Source organism: Diadema setosum, chromosome 16 (assembly GCF_964275005.1).
Source record: "Diadema setosum chromosome 16, eeDiaSeto1, whole genome shotgun sequence".
NCBI classification, from domain to species: Eukaryota; Metazoa; Echinodermata; class Echinoidea; order Diadematoida; family Diadematidae; genus Diadema; species Diadema setosum.
Window position 1 is genome coordinate 2,511,589 of NC_092700.1, and position 18,396 is coordinate 2,529,984.

The following is an 18,396-nucleotide window of genomic DNA, read 5'->3' on the forward strand; positions in this document are numbered from 1 at the left end:
CACACAGTTTCCATTCTTTATTGCTCTTTAAATTGTAACTATTCATAACTCGTTGCATGAGTGTGTATGCATGTGTCGAATGATTTGCATTTGGACTTCTTTAAGAATCGCCATAGTTTCGTGAAGGGAAGAACTTGGGGGAGGGGAGAAGTTGGCGGTGAGGGGTAACGATGCTACTGTGGAAAGGACTGGGAAAAAGAGTTCTGGCACGGAGCCCAGGGATGAAGTACCCCCTCACCGTTGTTGGTGCTCTTGAAATCTCTCGTTCCTAATATCCTGTGTTGCTGTGTCATAGCACAGCCGTTGCCTATGAGCACTAAACGAAACTGAATAAAAAACAACAACAGCCGCCGAAAAAGGGAGAAAGGGTAACCCAAAACACAAAATGGTCTAAAAATAACCTGCCCATCTAACCGGTGCAGGCTTTCTCCCCTCTGTCGACCCTCACTCGCTCCTCAAGATCGGAGAAGAGATCATCTAACTTTATAGTCTGCGGCTAATTGAAGGCATGTACATTGCTCCGATGAAATGTCCAATTTTATGCATTTTCTCTCTTTTTTTTTCTCTCTCTCTCATTGGCAATGTGCATCCCCTCTCCCTCTCTTTGATTCGCCCACTTTCTACCAGCCCCCTTCACTTGGCGAGGCAACATCGATTCTAGCGCCAGCTCGTTTCACTCTGCAAATTTACAATTTCGCCGACACACGGTGAGGAGAATGTGTGTATGCAGATAGCGTAACCTGAGATTTACGCAGGTTTCTTTTTTCCCATCACGTCTTTCTGACACTTGTTTTGTTTTTTCTTCCCTCTCCATCTTGTCTTTGCAGGGTTCGATTCTGACTCTGAAAACGGTTTCGCCTTCGCCTGACACGCTTCCATGAAACCAGACTTCGCCCAGGAATTATATCGAGTTCTCGACGTTCGGCGGGCCTACCCTGGATCACTGCCCCCTGGGCTAATGGAGCAAATATTTTAGCCATGCTTTGATATTTACCCTTCGTCGGATATCTTCTTCGAAGGGTTGTTTGCGTGAATAGGAGATTCATTTTCGCTGAAGTCGAACGACACAAGGCTACTTCTTATCGTAAACCGCTGAAACGCGGAAGCCATGCAATAGCTAAGCGGAATATTATTGGCTGTGCTGAAGAGAGGAGGATGATATTACGCGCCACGGGTAGCCGATCGTTTTTAGTCGTCTGCTATTCCTACTCGGCCATCGACTTCGACTGCGTGGGAGAGAGAGAGAAAGGAAAAGAAGTTTGAGCTAATGTTGATATTATGACATGCCGAGATTTTCTTACGGAGCTACCTGCTGAAGACGAGCGGGTATTTTATGTATACCCTCCTCAGTGAATGGGCGCCGATAAAGTAGCTGTGCGCTCAAGTGTGCAAACGGTGCTTTATAGAGGGGGAAGTTTGGGAGAACATAGCCGCGAGATGCGTGTGAAACCGAGTGGGATTTACAGCGGGACAAAGAGCAAAGATTCAGAGTCCACCTTACGGGCTGCTCTGCGAGGAATGTCACTGGTGCTGATTGTTGTTGTTTGCTCAAGCACCTCCGGCTGTAAGCTATGAGCGCACGAGAATCCCCGTCGCAGGCCTCGCGTGAGGGTGCCGCTGCCAGTCGACGCAGTGCCAAGCCGCTCGCTGTCTTAGAGCACATGGGCGAGATCGCCGCAGTCTTCGAAAGCGGTGTTGAGCTAACGTCTGGCGTCACGACGAGGACAGATATTAGTGCTTCGAGTGTCACCGAGCAGCGAGGGAACGGTGGGGAGAGGAGGAGGCGATCTCGTAACGCTACGCGGACTAAAAATGGTGTTCCATGCGAGCGAGAAGTGGCACAAGCGGATTTCGAGCTCCTGTCAAAATTCCACACGAAAGCAGAATGCCGCGTGAACGACAATAACAACGCGAAGAAGACAAAAACGGAATACGCAAAGAATTTCGAGTACTCGGGCAGACAGTCGGTACGAGGAGGAAGGACAGCCGCTAACATTTCGCCCTCGTTCGCCATGGCATCGTCAAGTCCGCATCATGTTATGGATTTGTTTACCTCCACGCCTAGATCGATTCCAGACACGAGTAGTGCTAGCTTCGCAGCGGGCACATATGACTCGGAGTCGAACGGGGGCGTGGCATTGGACGAGTTCGAGAGCGATGACCTCCGCCTTCGAGCGCGCGAGGCGGAGTTTACCGCCACCTTACAGCCACGATCTTTCGATGCCGCCATCTACGCCACCTACACCGACCTCTCCTCGCTAGGTGTGCTCGGTTCGTGCGATGATGATGTAACGTACTATGATGAAGGAGCCGACGAGGAGAGAAACGAACAGAACGGAGACGACCACCGTTTGAATGGCTCGATGGGATCGAGAGAGAGCAGCACAGATCGAGTCAGTTTAGACCCACGACCCACCGACTCACGAAATCTCAATAAATCCCTTGAATCAATATTGAACGAAATTAGGCTAAGCGAGGTGAAATCTCGCCGAGAGAGCGGGGGAGGCTCAGGAACTGACCTCTCCCTCGAGAGATCTCGAAGCTTGGAAAATATTCGCATACATTCGTGCTTTGAGAGTCAGCCGCTGGAAACCCGCGAGAGGAGCTCTCCTCATCGTGATTCGAACGGTTCACCCGATCGTGGCAGCGATAAAGAAACCACCTTTGACAGACTCACGGACGTATTATTGACTCTCGAAGCCGACACGACCGGTGAGGAATCGCGGGCATGCGAATCAGAGGCAGAGCGAGTCATCGCTCCTGTGGAAGAAAATGCTAATGCGAATAGAACACACAGCGAGGCGGAGGCCGATTCATTTGTACACACCGCGCTGTACACACAGCCGCAGCGCTCGTCTAATATTCACGTGAACCCGAATAATTATGATGAGGATGTGAGTTGCACGCGGCGCGAGCTCGTTATGGACGATGTAGTGAAGAGAGCGGACAGTGAAAGCACCTACTGCAGCCTTCCCACCGACTCAAAGCTAAATTCTAGTCCAGATTCAGGGCTTGAGCCGCAGTCCAGCCAAGACTCTGTGACACAGCAAGATGAGGATTTGAAAAGGGGTACAAGCGAGGAAATTTTAGACAAAATGGAGACGAAAGGAGCGGGAGATGGAGCAGCGAGCGCTGACAAGGAGGATGTGGAATCGCTACGGAAGGAGATACGCGCCTGGGAGGAAAAATATGGCGACTTGGAGAAACGCGTGCGTGCTATGGATAACAGTGGAGGAGTGAGCTCGACGCCTAGCAAGGCTTCGGATGATGGGATGGGGGAGGGGAGCTTGCCGGAGCTACAGGCGAGGTTAACGGCCTCGGAGGCGTTGGTGTTGGAGCTTAGGGAGCAGAATGAGTGCTTTGCCGAGGAGATAGAGGAATTTAAGTTGGAGCTTGAAGAGGCAGCGGACCGGGTCCGAGAGGGGGACCTTGAGGAATACCGGGATCTCAAACACGAGCTGGACCAGGTTACCAAGGAATGGAGAATCCTCCAGTACCGGCTGAGGAAGGCCGATCGGAGGGTGGAGCAGGCCGAGCAGGAGCGATTAGAATGGGAGGAGAAGTGTCAAATCCTCATGATGCAGATGGATCAGATGCAGAAACAACAGATGCTGCAGGTAGGGGAGGGGTCAGGGGCGGGGTCGGGAGGGCTGGGCCCAGGAGGTGGTGGTTCTGGAGCGACAGGTGTCGGGGCAGGTGGAGGAGCCAGTGATAAAGCCTCATCAGCGGGAGGGAGCGGGTCGGAGGAGGAAGAGAAGACCACGGATAAGGAGATCCTTGGTCTTAAGCAGGAGCTCAAGATTGCCAAGGATGTATCGATCCGTCTCCACCAGGAGCTTGAGATGGTGGAGGAGAAGCGAGCCAGGACGGAGGAGGAGAACCAACTCCTTCGAAGGAAGCTGGTCGATTCTGAGGCCTCGAGGAAGGAATTCAAGCGGGACTTGGAGAAAACACGACTAGAGGTATGTCAAACAACATTCACAAATTGTTATTGTGACGTCATTTTATCTGTTTACAATCTTTCCAATCGCTAAAGCACGTGTATAATATTACCATTGTCTCAGTCCTTTTTTACAGCATATGTTTCTCTACCTAGTGCAACTCATGCACACGAATCGGATCATACCACAGAGGCTCACCCTACACGACACCTCTCACAAAGTGAGATCGATAAATCTCTTGGTTTGACAATCATGTAGCTAATGATGCCGGTATGGATTGATTGGTGTGCATATTTACCACTACACTTTGTCATCAACAGAGAAAGTATATGTTGTGATAGTTCGATAGGTCGATATAAAGCGGTGTGTCGTTTAATGCTTATTTTCCACTCAAGCAATTAAGAATGCCTACGTATCATTGCTAAACAAACTATTACGACTGAATCAAATGATTTCTACTTTTGTCAAAGGGTCTGCTTAGTCTCACCTCAAGTATTTTTTTTTTCAGTTGTAAACCGTCTGTGTGCTTAAAGAGTGGGCCGAGAATCGGGCGATTTCATAAACCGTTTGACGGTAATTATAACTTACTTCCTGTGTTGACACATGTGTAGTTGAAGCCTCATTTTAGTCACATAAGTAGCTCTTGAGAATGTCAAGAAGTACCAGATCTTTGAACTGCCGCAAGCAATGTTAGAATGCTTGTTTACACTCTGAAAATGGCGCCATTTTGAATGCGAATACATTCATCATCTATACCTGTATAGCCGCTGTGCTCGGACATGAGTGTTCAATCGTAATCGTCTGTTTATAGCAAACGCTGTGTGTGATGTACCGCCACGCTCAAACAAAATGCCTTGTGTACGGCAAAAAACCAAATTCCTTGCCAGAATTCACACCGACAATTACACACACTGGTGACCCTTTTCACAGGTTCTTCCTCATCGAGTGTTTACTCAGGCCTTGATTTGAGAAAGGAGGTACATTCAGAAATTGAGAGGAGAGAGAAAAAAAGTTCGACCCCGTAAAGTTATTTGCCAATACTCTGCGTGACATAAATTGGAATAATTACTTGCCCTTTTCCAAGAGCGAGGTGATTGTTCTTCGTAGACAGTTACGTCAGCACAGCACACATTGACGGAAACGTTTCCATGCCCGGGTTCCATGCCCTGTACTAGAGTGTTACACATACATAGATACAAATAATACGCACATACATACATATTCGCATTCACACATACACACTTGTATACGTTAACTCATACATACATACATACATACGTACATACACACATACATACACAATTGTACATAAACACATGATACACACACATACACAATGTAGGCCCTACATTATGCATAATAGGTCCTACATACATACATGCATACATATATGCATGGTAATGCATTATGTCCCTTGTGAAAACCTAAATGATTTCATTTCGAGGATTCATCAGCAAATTTGTCTCTTTCGTTGCCATGGCATTGCATACGTTTAGGCCATCCACGGAGCTCGTGAGAGTGTCTGCATAAAGACATTGCTGCTAATGTGTATGGGTATGACGGAGTGACACGACAACCACATGAATTATATCAGGGCATCATACCGTTTGTTGGAAGTGACATGACTATATTACATTGCTGTGAGACGAAGCCGTGGTTGCGGTATAAATGATGACAAAAAAAGCATTATAAAGGTGTGGGTATTTACCACTATACCTGTTTTTTATTAACTCTATTACATTGAACGCGCGCAATCTCTTGCGGTTGTCTGATGCACATGTTAATCATACCCGATGGGATAACGCCGCATGTATGACAGGGTAAGACACTAAATGCACTTGGCGAATTTGTTGGCGGTAATGTCCCGTATTAACCACGGGAAGGCATCAGAAAAACATGCCAGCGCTCATTTACAGCGCCGCGATCACGCTTTATGCTTCGTCAGCCTACCGTACACATGTCGACGCTTAGAGTGCGAGTTAATGCTACCAAACTTCGCTTTTCCAACCGTTTCCACTTGACCAGGATGACGTCACAAAAGTAGCAAATTAAAAGCGAATATTGGAAACTTATTTCGTCTGAACTGAGCTATGTTCGACATTATTTGGCGTCCACTTTTAGAGACAAAAATTAGTAATTTACATGCTAATATCTCTCCAGGACTGAGCCTTAAGCTGCTGCTTATTGGCTTTGTGCTTTCTGCACACCACAAGTTTTTAATCAGTCGCATTTTGATCCACGCTGAATGCAAATTAGGAAAGCGTGTGGAGGCAGAATATTGCGTCTGTATTATGATGTCGTTAGCTATAATGTTAATGATCACCGTGGGATTCAAGTACGCATACCCGAGAGAGATTATCGTGTGTATCTGTTTGCCACGGCTTGAAATGTACATAATTCTCTAGAGCAAATTACCGTATGGCCACCACGAAATATTCACAATGCAGACATTAACTACTCTAAACACGAATGTGTACATACTTTTTACCAGACCGGACTTGAATACTAAGCAACCATAAAACCCATTGCGATTTTCATCTAATATCACATCAAACTTGCTGTTTCATCAAAGAATCAACAAGAAAAAATGTAGTAGATACAGTGGACATTAACTTCTCTCAGATAAAAGCGATGGATGTGTAACGACATCCACCTCAGTCCCATATGCACTTATATTAAGATTAGTTCAAGCAAGATGTACACCTCAACGTCTGCAGGATATTTTTCTACGTCACGACAAATATTTCTGCGTTTGTGATCATGACATAATTGGTTTCCCAATTCTATGATTACCGTATTTCGGCAAATTGTTGATATTCTTTTGGTAATCATTCTTTATAGAGAGGAAATCACAATATTTTCCTGTAAAAACATGGTAGATTACCCTCAGCTCCACACGGAAGTGAAATGGAGTGGGTCCAAGTTCAATTTTCGCTACCAATTGCTCTCACTTTAGAATATGCATGACCTTTGAAACCGGAGATCTGTAGTTCGAATACTATAGTATCTTGATACAGTTCTCCAGGCAAATAGCTTTATTTCTGTGAGCTGCCTCTAAATATAACTCAGTAATGAAAGAGATGTTGAGCAGGGGGTGAAGTATCATAACTCATCGGCCTGACTTGACCCTTTAAAGTTCATGCGTGTGTAATGAATACGCGCCATAACAGGCGAAGCTAATTTCGAGCGGATTTGTCGAATTTTTATTCGTTTTCATTGTTTCGACCAAGGGGAGTACCTCGGTTGCGGTGCATTAATCACGGTTATAGCTAGTCCAGGGCGGTGACGCACCCTGTGAAATAGAACTTGTATATGTCTCTCTGTGATGACACTACGGCTTAGTAGTCTTGACTCAGTAGACCCCAGAAATAATTCGCTGAAATGTAATATACTCCCAAGTTTGATAGTGGATATCTCTCTTATGGAGGATATACAGTAAGGATATACAGGGAGGTTATAATCGACACCTTCATGACCATTGCTTCCAATGAATAGAACTGCCACATCCATCACCAATACCAACACGCACACTACCCCTGCCAAATGCACTATCGCTTATTATCTTGATTATACCCATTACTCGCAACATCAGGCAAACTGATAAAACAACATCACCAGCCACATAATAAAGCACCATTATGACAACTCCCTGAGCCAACATTAATATTATCGCCACCAATGATGACAGTATCACACCTGGTCCACATTATTTTTACCATCGTAACCATCACCACCACCACCGACTACCAATTATTCCGTCTCCACCACGACAATATCAGAACTACAGTCTCCACAACCAAATATCGCTATGACATATCTTCCTCCTAATGCCCCTTGTTTCCCCTCAGTTTCGTAAAAGAAAAAAAAAATGAAAATAATATATGTTATCAGTGTTTAGGACAAATCGTTGTGTCCTGGTTTGAAGTGCATTCTGTGTAATAATGTACGCTCTTGTGTTCCAAAACTTAACGTTGACAACATTTTTTTTTTTTTAAATTCAAAACTGTAAAAAAAATCGACGGAATAGAACAAACTGTCATAAAAACAATTCATTTTTTAACTCGACTGTTTTGGACTATTAGTTGCGACTACATGTTGAAGGGAGCACTCGTATCACACCTAGCTCATTCGCCCAACTCGTGTAATTGATTGAGTTAGCCTGATAAGGCGGTGTCAATGATACCCCCGCACTTTTCATGTCATCGCAGCGGACATCTGTACCTTATTGAAATTGGAAGCACTGAAGAGGAGCCCTAATCTATGTACAGGTTGACTTAACCCGTTCTTTGCCACGGAGTCTAATGTGCGCAGATTTTACAGACATATACCCATTGAATAATTGACAGGAAACTAAGGTGGCACGCAGAGGGCTAGAGAGAGACTGGACTAAAGATGTGACTTAATTTTGATGAGGAAGAATGCAGAAGTGTGTAGAACGAAAAGAGTAATACAGGAAATCATAATTTTCAACCCTTTATAGATATATGAGCAATGTTAACTTTCACTCAGTCGGTAAAAAGTCATAATTTTGTAAATGCTTTGAATATTTGTAATGAACTGATTCGAAATATATAATTTCATGAATCAAAGTTGGTTTTAAGAGAATGTTTCTTGATTGAACTTTTGTCTGATGAGCAAATAACTTGAATACCCTGTGAAGCAATGAGTACAAGATATTGTTTGTTCAAATGAAGACAAGAACAATGTTCTAACATTCATTGTCTTTTACCAACATTATATCAAATGTTTTTAACATTAATTGTCTTCTTAAAAGGTAATCCCAGCTACAATTTAATATGGTTACAGTCAATAACCAAGATTAATTCATAGTCATGTATATCACAATGCACTCACGAACACACAATAGTGTGGTGGTATATGGCATAAGACATGATGAGATGAGACATAATCGTAGTAGAAAAGTAAATGCTTGTACACATCATACGATGCAGATGTTTTCAAATGATAATAGATTTGAATGCGATGTTAAGTATATTGCCCTTGTATGTGGGATGATAATTTCTAAATCATGCAGTGTTACACGTCATGAATCGCTCCATAGCTCTACAGACGTGCCCGATGCCGTCAGGAGGAGTAAATTGGTGTCATTATTAAAAGCTAACAGCTGGCAAACTAATAGTCCGCCAACCTATGAACGTGACATATGTCTGTCCGACCCATCCGCGGTGCTAAAAATACACGCCATGCCCACTGGCCAGTATTATGATTTGCGGATTTAGCCAGCGAGGGGAATGGACAGGGAACTCTGGTATGTTGGCGATGTGGAAGTGTACGTGGTGTCGTGGAGACGACATCAATTTACTACGTCATAACGAACGACCTTTGACCTTCTCCCGACTAATCTGCACTCATCATTATAACAGCGATATACTGTTCATCATCACAATGTACTTTGCAATGATAGCGACAGCAAGCTTCATATACTGTGAAAATAATGTATAAACAAGTATGCTAATTTTTTTTTTTTTTTTTTGGAACGGGGAAGTCATACGTGATAAGTCGTTTTTATCTTCGTTTAGAAAGAAATCGCGCATCAAATTTTATTGTAATTTCGTTAACTGATCTTTATTATTATTATTGCTATTATTATTATTATTATTATTATTATTATTATTATGATTATTATTATTATTTGTTTATTTATTTATTTATTTATTGACATTCTCTCATTGCATTTTATAATGCACTTACTTTACTTAGTTGCCCTACTCGGATAAGAATCTTATACAGTATGTGGCGTTGCCACAATACATTGATATTTAGATCAGCGTCTTCTTGTTTGATGCAGATGTTGAGGTGCCTATAATATCTTCAGAAATAATAGTCATGACTGGATCAAAACAATGTGGCACGAAACAACAGACTATAGGTGAATAAGGGATGGCACGAATTTGACAAACTCTGACTGGAGTCTTTGTGATGAGTTTAACTGGAGCATGCATGCATCAGATCAGTGCACGTTCATGCGACAAGAACTCAGAACGTGCAGGTCAGGTACATCAGTATACCCCCCCCCCCCCCGTTTTACAAGGAAAGTATGAGATACAAAATTAATATCAGATTGTAGTAGATAGACAGAAAAAAAGTAGGTAGATATATTGACGGGTAGGTGTACAAAAAGAAAAATATGGATAATTATGTATGCCATGGATAGATGACTAGATACAGGAATAGATACACATTGTATACATACATGGACACAAAATACATAGCTAACTACAGAAAGGAAAAAAAAAAACACAGATTGCATAAACTAATAACGAAAAACGTAGAAAAATCAATACATGTTTTATATATTTTATATATATACAGAGGAGAATATAGTTTGTGTGTAAACGAGGGGGGGGCGAGATTGGGGGATCTTGCTAAAACGTTTGAGTAACATTCATTTTGGGGTGTATTCATTTCATGTTATGGACATGTGCGCGAGTGATGTGTTTGCTATTGCCCGGTAACACACAGAAAGCATTTTGCAGTAGGCCTACATGTCTCAGACCACGTGATGGGTTTACCGAGTATGGTGCGTTTGCAGAGAAATTCGAGATTACCGGATGGGAAAATGCACTTGGTTTCAAGACACGAGATTTGGGGATCTAGGTAATCTTCCTCCGCTATGAATAGACCCACATTTTTTTTTTTTTTACCTTTACCACGAAAGCAGAAGATTTGTCCTCTCCTTTTAAATCACAATTATATTCAATCCGTTTAAAGGTCCAGTTTACCTTTGGGAACGGTGATTAAATTTTTTTTCAAGATATCACCTTTGATGCATATGTGTACATCTGTTGTATCACAAAACATCCTAAAATATGAAATTTTTGCAATAAATCCTAAAATATAAGGATATATCTGTATTTTTCTCAATAAACCATAACTGTAGACGGTTTAGTCTGGAAGCATTCTTATTATAACTATTGTTCACATTTTGTGTATTTAAAAATACTTAACATTGATTATATGGATTCAAATTTTTACCGTGGTTGTTTCTATCCCTAACTCACATTTTAAAACTATTTTAAAGCACTAATGGTGGGTTTTAGTTTCATCTGCAAATGGTAAATTATGCCTTTAAGCAGTACTAGAAATGTGAGATACATGTATGTATAAATATCTTCCGGGTCATCTTATTGGTGTGTCTGATACGCTTACTGCCTTTTCCAGCGCTGGTGACCATTTTGAAGAGACTACGTCCTAAACGTCACGCGGATCAATGAACGTGATCAACCAAGCACTTCCAATGACTAAAACAAAAAAAAAATAAATAAATAAATTAAGCTTCTGACATCAGCTTGTCCAAGTTCAAAGACTTTTAAAAGACCATGCTAATGATATCACCAGCAATCACTCCCTTCCACATAAGTCTGTTATTGACCTGTAAAATATCGTTGCTGATTTGTTTTCTTCTTCTTCTTTAAAAAAAAAAAGTTCTTGTGTCAGATCAAAGTTTTAATGACTAAGCAATGATAGGTTTTCCAGGAAAAGAATTCAACATCATCTCACTCATCGATTTATATTCGTGATTGCAACCGATATCACTAATCGGTCAGAACGTGTGAAACTTCGAAATTCAATAACTTTCTCAGGTTTTTTTTATGTTATTGAAACTTTTGGTGTTTTTATTTTAAATAATTTTACATTTTTAATAAAGTTACCTTGAACATAGAATAAAGTTCTACTGCTAGGACTGCGTAGTTGGTCAGAATAAAACATTTCTTAATCGTATTCCCAACAACGAAATTGCATCTACTTCAGAAAAATTCAAATATGCGCGATATTTCTGTCAGAGCGAGCGGGTTAATGACAGGGGTGATCCAAATAACAGGATGATCCCCTTGCACCAACGGCTTCCGCCAGATATCCGCCCCTTCCTGACCGATATGCAAAGAAACTCAGTATCACCGTTAAGCACAGTTTAGGATGTTTTCCAGCGAATTTTGACATGCTATCGTTTTCAAAACAGGAACGCGATGAGTATGAAATAGATGGAAATAGTATAAAGATGATCCCTCTTAAGAGAAAGTTAAGAGTGCGCTTTAGACTGACAAATTTCTGTCATAGAACGAAAAAGGAAAAGAATACTTTCCTATCATAATCTTGACTGACAAGATAAAGGTATCGAATGCTGCTTTTCCCGATCTCTGGTGATGACATATCACTATTAATCCTCAGTATTATACAAGAACGAATGAATGGAGGAATGAAGAAATAAATGAGGAAATAAATCAATAAATTAAGGCATAAAAATGTAAGTAAAGAGATAAATAAATAAATGAGTAAAGAAATAAATGAATGGATGAAATGTCAGATGCAGATTCTTTAAGGAATGGATGAATGTTAACTATTGTGTATGAGCTGACATCTTTGAATTACCTCGGGGAAACGATCGACATACGTCATATTTTTGTGTTAACAACGATAGGATTGTGCGTAATAGATCTTTCAGAAAAACACACACATAGTATTACACCAGAAACTCTCCCAACAAACAAACATGCAAACCGACCACCCATGACGCCATGAGCAAAACAAGCTCGTCTCATGTATTTCCGTGAGATCAGCTGATTAGAAACATGTCCTTGCCATGACTGTTGTGACGGACATTAGTTCAATCTGGATCAAACTTGCCTTAAAGATGTCTCAAGGTGATATGGAAGTGTCACTTGAATAGAACTCTTATTTCTTTTTTCCAAAATAGGGTCATCTGGCCTTACCGAGAAGGAAAACATGTAGATATGAGCCAAGTGCTGAGCTGATGTCTAAGTATTCTTGAAATTCAGTCAGTTTCTCAATCTTTGTGATTAGAACTTAAACCCAATACGAGACAGGTGTACTGATGTGGAAATTAGGGCCTGATATCATTATAGGCTAATCCGCTACGGAGGTTAAAGAACTCACTCCCGCTAGCTCGCACGCATTAGAACAGCGTGAAAAACACCAATTCTTGTACCCTGTAGCACGATGTATTATGACAATCATAAGTGAATATCCCTTCAATGTCTTCGTAACAATACACGTCAACAACAGACGTCTGAAGGTATTATCTTTTCCAGTCTTCTGTTAAAGCTGATTCAGTTCAAGGGTACATGATGCCATAAAACCCGACTGCGCCTGAATCTCACAGCATGCGTATAGATTCAATGACAGTGCCAATGTTTGCTTTTTCTCACGCATTATGAGTTTGACTATCGGTACCAATTGTATTGAGCTATAGTATTCTTATTTCCAGAGACGATGTTTCATTGTATAAAGCTATAGTCCATAAACATGTGCCGCCATTACAAAGGGAATGGAAAGATGTTTAAAAAAGTGGAACACATTGTTCAACATTTTTGGGGTGTGTTGGAATGTTGAAAGGTGAAAAGGCAACTTTATACTTGTACGAGGGCAGGGAATATTGATTAATTACTTAAATCAATAATGTCTGGGAATTTTAAATCTAATTTCGGCATTTCTCTTTTTCTTCATCTGACACAGAGGATGTTTACCAGAACATGTTGGTTAGGGATAGCTGGTGGCTGAAAGCAGATTGGGAAGGTAGTCTGGCGTGTTCGGCCCAAAGTTGTAACTTGCTCTGTCCATATCCTGCCTTGTGCAGAGTAATGATATTGTTCTGTTCTTACCTGTTTGCTTTTTTTTTATTTGTTTCTTTCTTTCTTCCTTTCTTTATTAATTTATGTACGTACAATGTGTATATTTATTTATGTACTTATTCAATTAATTTATTCATTCATTCATTTCCCCCTTATTTTCTTCACCTTCTACCACTTTCCGCAGCAAGAAGGGTTGTCACTATTATCATTATCATTCGTAATAGTATAAAGAGCAGCAGTGGATATTTATAACAGTGAATTATGCTTAATGATAAAAGTATTGTCATTCTACATGTAAGTGGTAAAAATGTGTAAGTCCTATCCGAATGAGTATCCAACACGGATTCACTAACTGACACCACCTTAAAAAAAAAAAAAAAAAAGAATAACCCGCCTCCCTGGTATTATTGTTGTTTTCCTACATTATTATGAAGATGTTTTTACTCTACGCTTACGTGCCTTTTATAGCCTTATTGTGAAACATAATATTCTTGAGACAAGTTCTCTAGCTGTATTATAACCATCGACAATGTGTTACTCTGTAATATCAATGACAGCGTGAGGGTAGATCTTATAAGAGAAAGACGCATACATGCAGGTTTGACGATTGTTTCACACGAGGATCGCTGAGTTTGCTTTGCCCTGCATGAGATGCGTGATATCTCCGAAGATCATTTATCCCAGAATGAATCACGAGCTTATGGCGTTAACCTGACAAAAGAAGAAGGAATACTGTCAGTCAGGAATGTAGATTGGTTGACTCATCACGTCTTATGAGAAGCTGCTACTGTCTTGATGCACTTTTGACTCCTGCGAAGGGATGGTATACCAGTCGCGAGCTTTTCTCTCATAGCTTGACCTTCGTCCTTTTGTTGCAACGAACTTTTCTCTCAGCAAACAAAGGATGTTGAGCAGGAGAAAGGATTCATGCTTAATTTGAGTAGGATGTCCTGTTATTCGCAGGTCACCTTAAGGTCAACTTGTGGAAAGAAAGGAAGAAAACCCCAAGCATGGCAGACATTGTTTCTTCCAGTCTTACATGAGGTCAGTGGAGATCACGATTAGTTTAAGGAATAATCAGCTCTTTCTTCTTCTTCTTCTTTTTTTTTTTTTTTTGTAGAACAAAATCACATAGTCTGCTGCAGAACGAAACGTCTTTCTCTCGCATTAAAAGTGACCATGTAAATTTCGGAGTAAAATCTAGCAGAGAAGAAAAACAGAACCAAATTATGAATGAGGTAATTCTTTTCTTTGTTTTTTGCCAAGTATACAGGTGTAAGAAACAATAATTATATGACACGTTGGCAAGTATTACGGGTAGATTGAGATGGAGCAAAAGGGAGGAAATCAGTGACAGACTTATTGTCTCTTTAACAACAGATGAAACCACCAGCTTCAAATCCATGTCTATTACATCCGTGTTTGGTTATAGTTATGTTATTCAACTGAAATCCAGCCAATCTTTGGGACTTTCTGGACTTTGTTCATTCTCATAGAAATTGTTTCCAGAATTATTCATATCGAGAGATTTCCATCCGATGTTTCGAACGTTGAAAGCCAGCTTATTTTTGAACTTCTATTTTTGAGTATGATATTATATCATAATCTCTGTATAAATTCGGCGTCAACATGCTTCATTCAGACGAGGTTATAAAACTCTGCTGTCTGTGATAGACATTTCTACAGAGATATTCAGTTTGTAGATGGACGAGATGAAAAAGAGGATGTTAGACAAAAATGTATCTTGAATGGGAGCCATTTATTGCCCGGAATATGACGCATGTTCCCTTTTGTCCATACAAATACATCAAGTGCCCTTAAGTGTTCGATGTTATGAAGTTACCCAACGGTGGGTGTGTTAGTTGAGAGGTTGTCATAGTGATGATGGGTGGTGGTGGTGGTAATGATGGGAAGGGGGGGGGGGGGTGATCTCAACGAAAGGGATTCCACTTCAGAACATCAAAACTAGAGTTGGTATTCCAACACCAGGCGATCATGTGTAAACATATTTTGTGCAAGCTCCGAATCCTCTTAATTTCACGATTGACTTCATATCTGTGTATCTATAATAGACGACATTCAGCGTCAACGTGGCAAGTCCCAGCTTTGTGATAAAGCCCCCAGTGTAATTTGCAAGGGGGGGGGGCAGACAGAAATTTGCGGCACTCGTGATTTCTATGATGGTCAGTGTGTGTCCTTAAAAGTGAAAACACCCGGGGATTACTGTTGAACTCAGCATTGTATCACAATGAAAAAAAAAGGACATATTTGAAATTACACACTGATCATCAGCATCAGCTATTATAGGTACATACAGCTAGAAGGATACCTCGTTCTAAAATTTACGCAAAAAGTGATAAATAGAAAAATATATCAGCGCCTGTACTTCAGACTAATTTGGCACTGTAGACATATCCTGCTATGCTGCCAAGAGCCTCCTTGCTAGGAGCAAAAAGCGATATTCCCCACTGAGTGTGCAGCAGTTGACGTGCCCCATAAACACACGCATCTGTCACACACAGGTGGAAGCGAGAAACACAGATACGAGAAGGCGCCATGGGTATACCATGTGGTGTAATACTCCAGCCGTGCACTGTCCCAAATGGGTTCTACCATCTACGTGGGCTTAACATCTTTGGGAGATGGGAACGTAATGGGGAGGCGCAACCTATACAATCATGTAGTACATGTAGGTTCTGTCCTGCTATGACATGGTGGGCCCTATTCATTCATCTTGCTTTCGCGTTACTCCAAGTGTGTGTGTATATAGCAGACGGGGAAAATGTCTTTGATGGGACGCCTTAGTGTTTAGATATTAAGCTCAAAGCATGCGTTGGTATTGCAGGCATGATTAAAATCATTATCGTAGGTTACAGGCAATACATTTACATAGTATAGCATTTACGAGATGCAAGTAAGTGTTCTTTGAGAGTACCATTTAACTGTTCCTTGCTTCAAATTGATAGTGCGATGCCAGCAGCTAGGTAGGGAATTATTGTATTCTCTATGCAGGGCAATGTGACAATCATTGTGATCCATGTAAATAACATACTCAACGCTCTTCCCTTCTCTTCGGCGTGGATTGTCAATATTGGGTTCCTTCCATAATTATATTATATACATAAATGTGATAATCCACAACATAGAATAAGTCATACATTAAGGCAAATTTAAACCATATTCATGCACGTAATAAACGCTCTTAATCGGGTTTTGACATTCCTGTTCCATCAGCAGGGATAATACGTACATGATCGGTGTACGAATAGTATGCGCAAAATAACGATGGGTACATACATTCATTTGTACGGCACAGAGAACGAAGTGATACATTACAACAATGATCGTCTTCATTTTGGCTGCGGGGCATAAATATACAACAGGAGAAAACCTTGTGGGATTACTAGCAGAAACCGTATAGGCTACATGTAGTTATAGTTCCTTATAGACCAATGTGTGTTCAGATATGATGTGCGTGCGTGCGTGTGAGTTGCGTGTGTGTCTATTCGTTTCAGTATGATGTGTTATCGGCTAGTAGAATTTTTCAATCGGTTTGTCAAGGCGGTCTCGTATATGGCGGCTTCTAATTAGCCGAGTCTCGAGATATTCTGACGAGATATGGTGTCCTCGAAAAGCCCACACACGTCTCGGATCGAGCAGACGATGTGACTAAGCAAAATGATGAGAAAGCCATTGATCGTGTTCTCACTCTTACAGAGTGAGCGCAGTTTGTAGATGTAGAACGAGTTGCCTCTTCTTGCAGTCGAAGGATAGTGATTGCATTTCTTTTTAATTAGGCCTATTGAGAGGTCCAGCGCTCACCATCGTATTTTCCCCAGCCTACAAAAAAAAAAAAAAAAAAAAAACCACCAAAACATTATTTTTTTTAATTTTATTAAATTATTTTTGTTGGGTTTCTGTCGAGAAAATAGCGATGGAAGAATTCGTCGAATGTTGGAATTGTCCTAACGTTTTTTATACACACACTGAAAAAAAGAAAAGAAAAACAAGTTAAGGTTTCTCGTTTGAGTTGTTCCTGTTTCACACAATGACATGAGAGGTGAAGCATGTTGTTTATGAAACGCCTCTTATTATCTCTGTTGCTTCCTAAATAATATCAACAACAACAACAAAAAGACCAAACATGAGAGAAGTAGGTTAGGTCACCATAACAAGACGTGATGTCGACAAAAAGATGATAATGATTGAATGCACGAATGTGTCTGTATAGCTATTTTATGGCAGCGTACATGCCATTGGAGAGAGGAATACAATATTATCACGTACCATGCTGTCTCACACTCCTCGCCCAGTTTGGCAATCGAGTACATGTATTATCAACCTATGGTTTTGACGAATTGCTATTTGGATCATTCGTTATATAGCTGACTCGCTTTCGGCTGAAATGCAGGATGAATACAAGCAAATCGTTTCTGCTATTTTGGACAAGTTTCGGTGAAATCTCGGGCTAGATTTTACTCTGAGCAAGTATATATTGCTAAACTCGAGGATGCATGATAGGCCCTATAATTTGTACTAATACTCTGAACACATCGGTCGGGTTTAGATCTTTCGCTTATAGCATAATTATTCAAACCTCATGTGTTTGATGATTCATTACGTAGTATTCCCTACGTATACGAACACTCAAATGATTTCCCGAATCGCTTGTCCAAGATCGCCAAACACTTGCCAGACATAGTATAGTGTTCCATTCTCGTACATTTTGGTCATCCTTTAGTACCACATATTACGGTTTCGGGTTATGCTGAATCTTTTGAGTTGTGTGATTTATCATGCAGAAAATATCCGGCAAAGTGTCTGCTTTGTTCGAGTACATTTAA

General features: G+C 41.1%; 1 protein-coding gene across 1 annotated transcript in view; it reads left to right on the forward strand.

The window, feature by feature from the left end:
- LOC140240200 (uncharacterized) overlaps positions 1-18,396 on the forward strand; it is a 135,380-nt gene that overhangs the window by 45,601 nt on the left and 71,383 nt on the right. The window contains exon 2 of the mRNA XM_072319995.1: positions 828-3,962. Within this exon, the coding sequence (XP_072176096.1) occupies positions 1,572-3,962 (2,391 nt within the window). The 5' untranslated portion in view covers positions 828-1,571. The remainder of the gene's footprint in view (positions 1-827; positions 3,963-18,396) is intronic.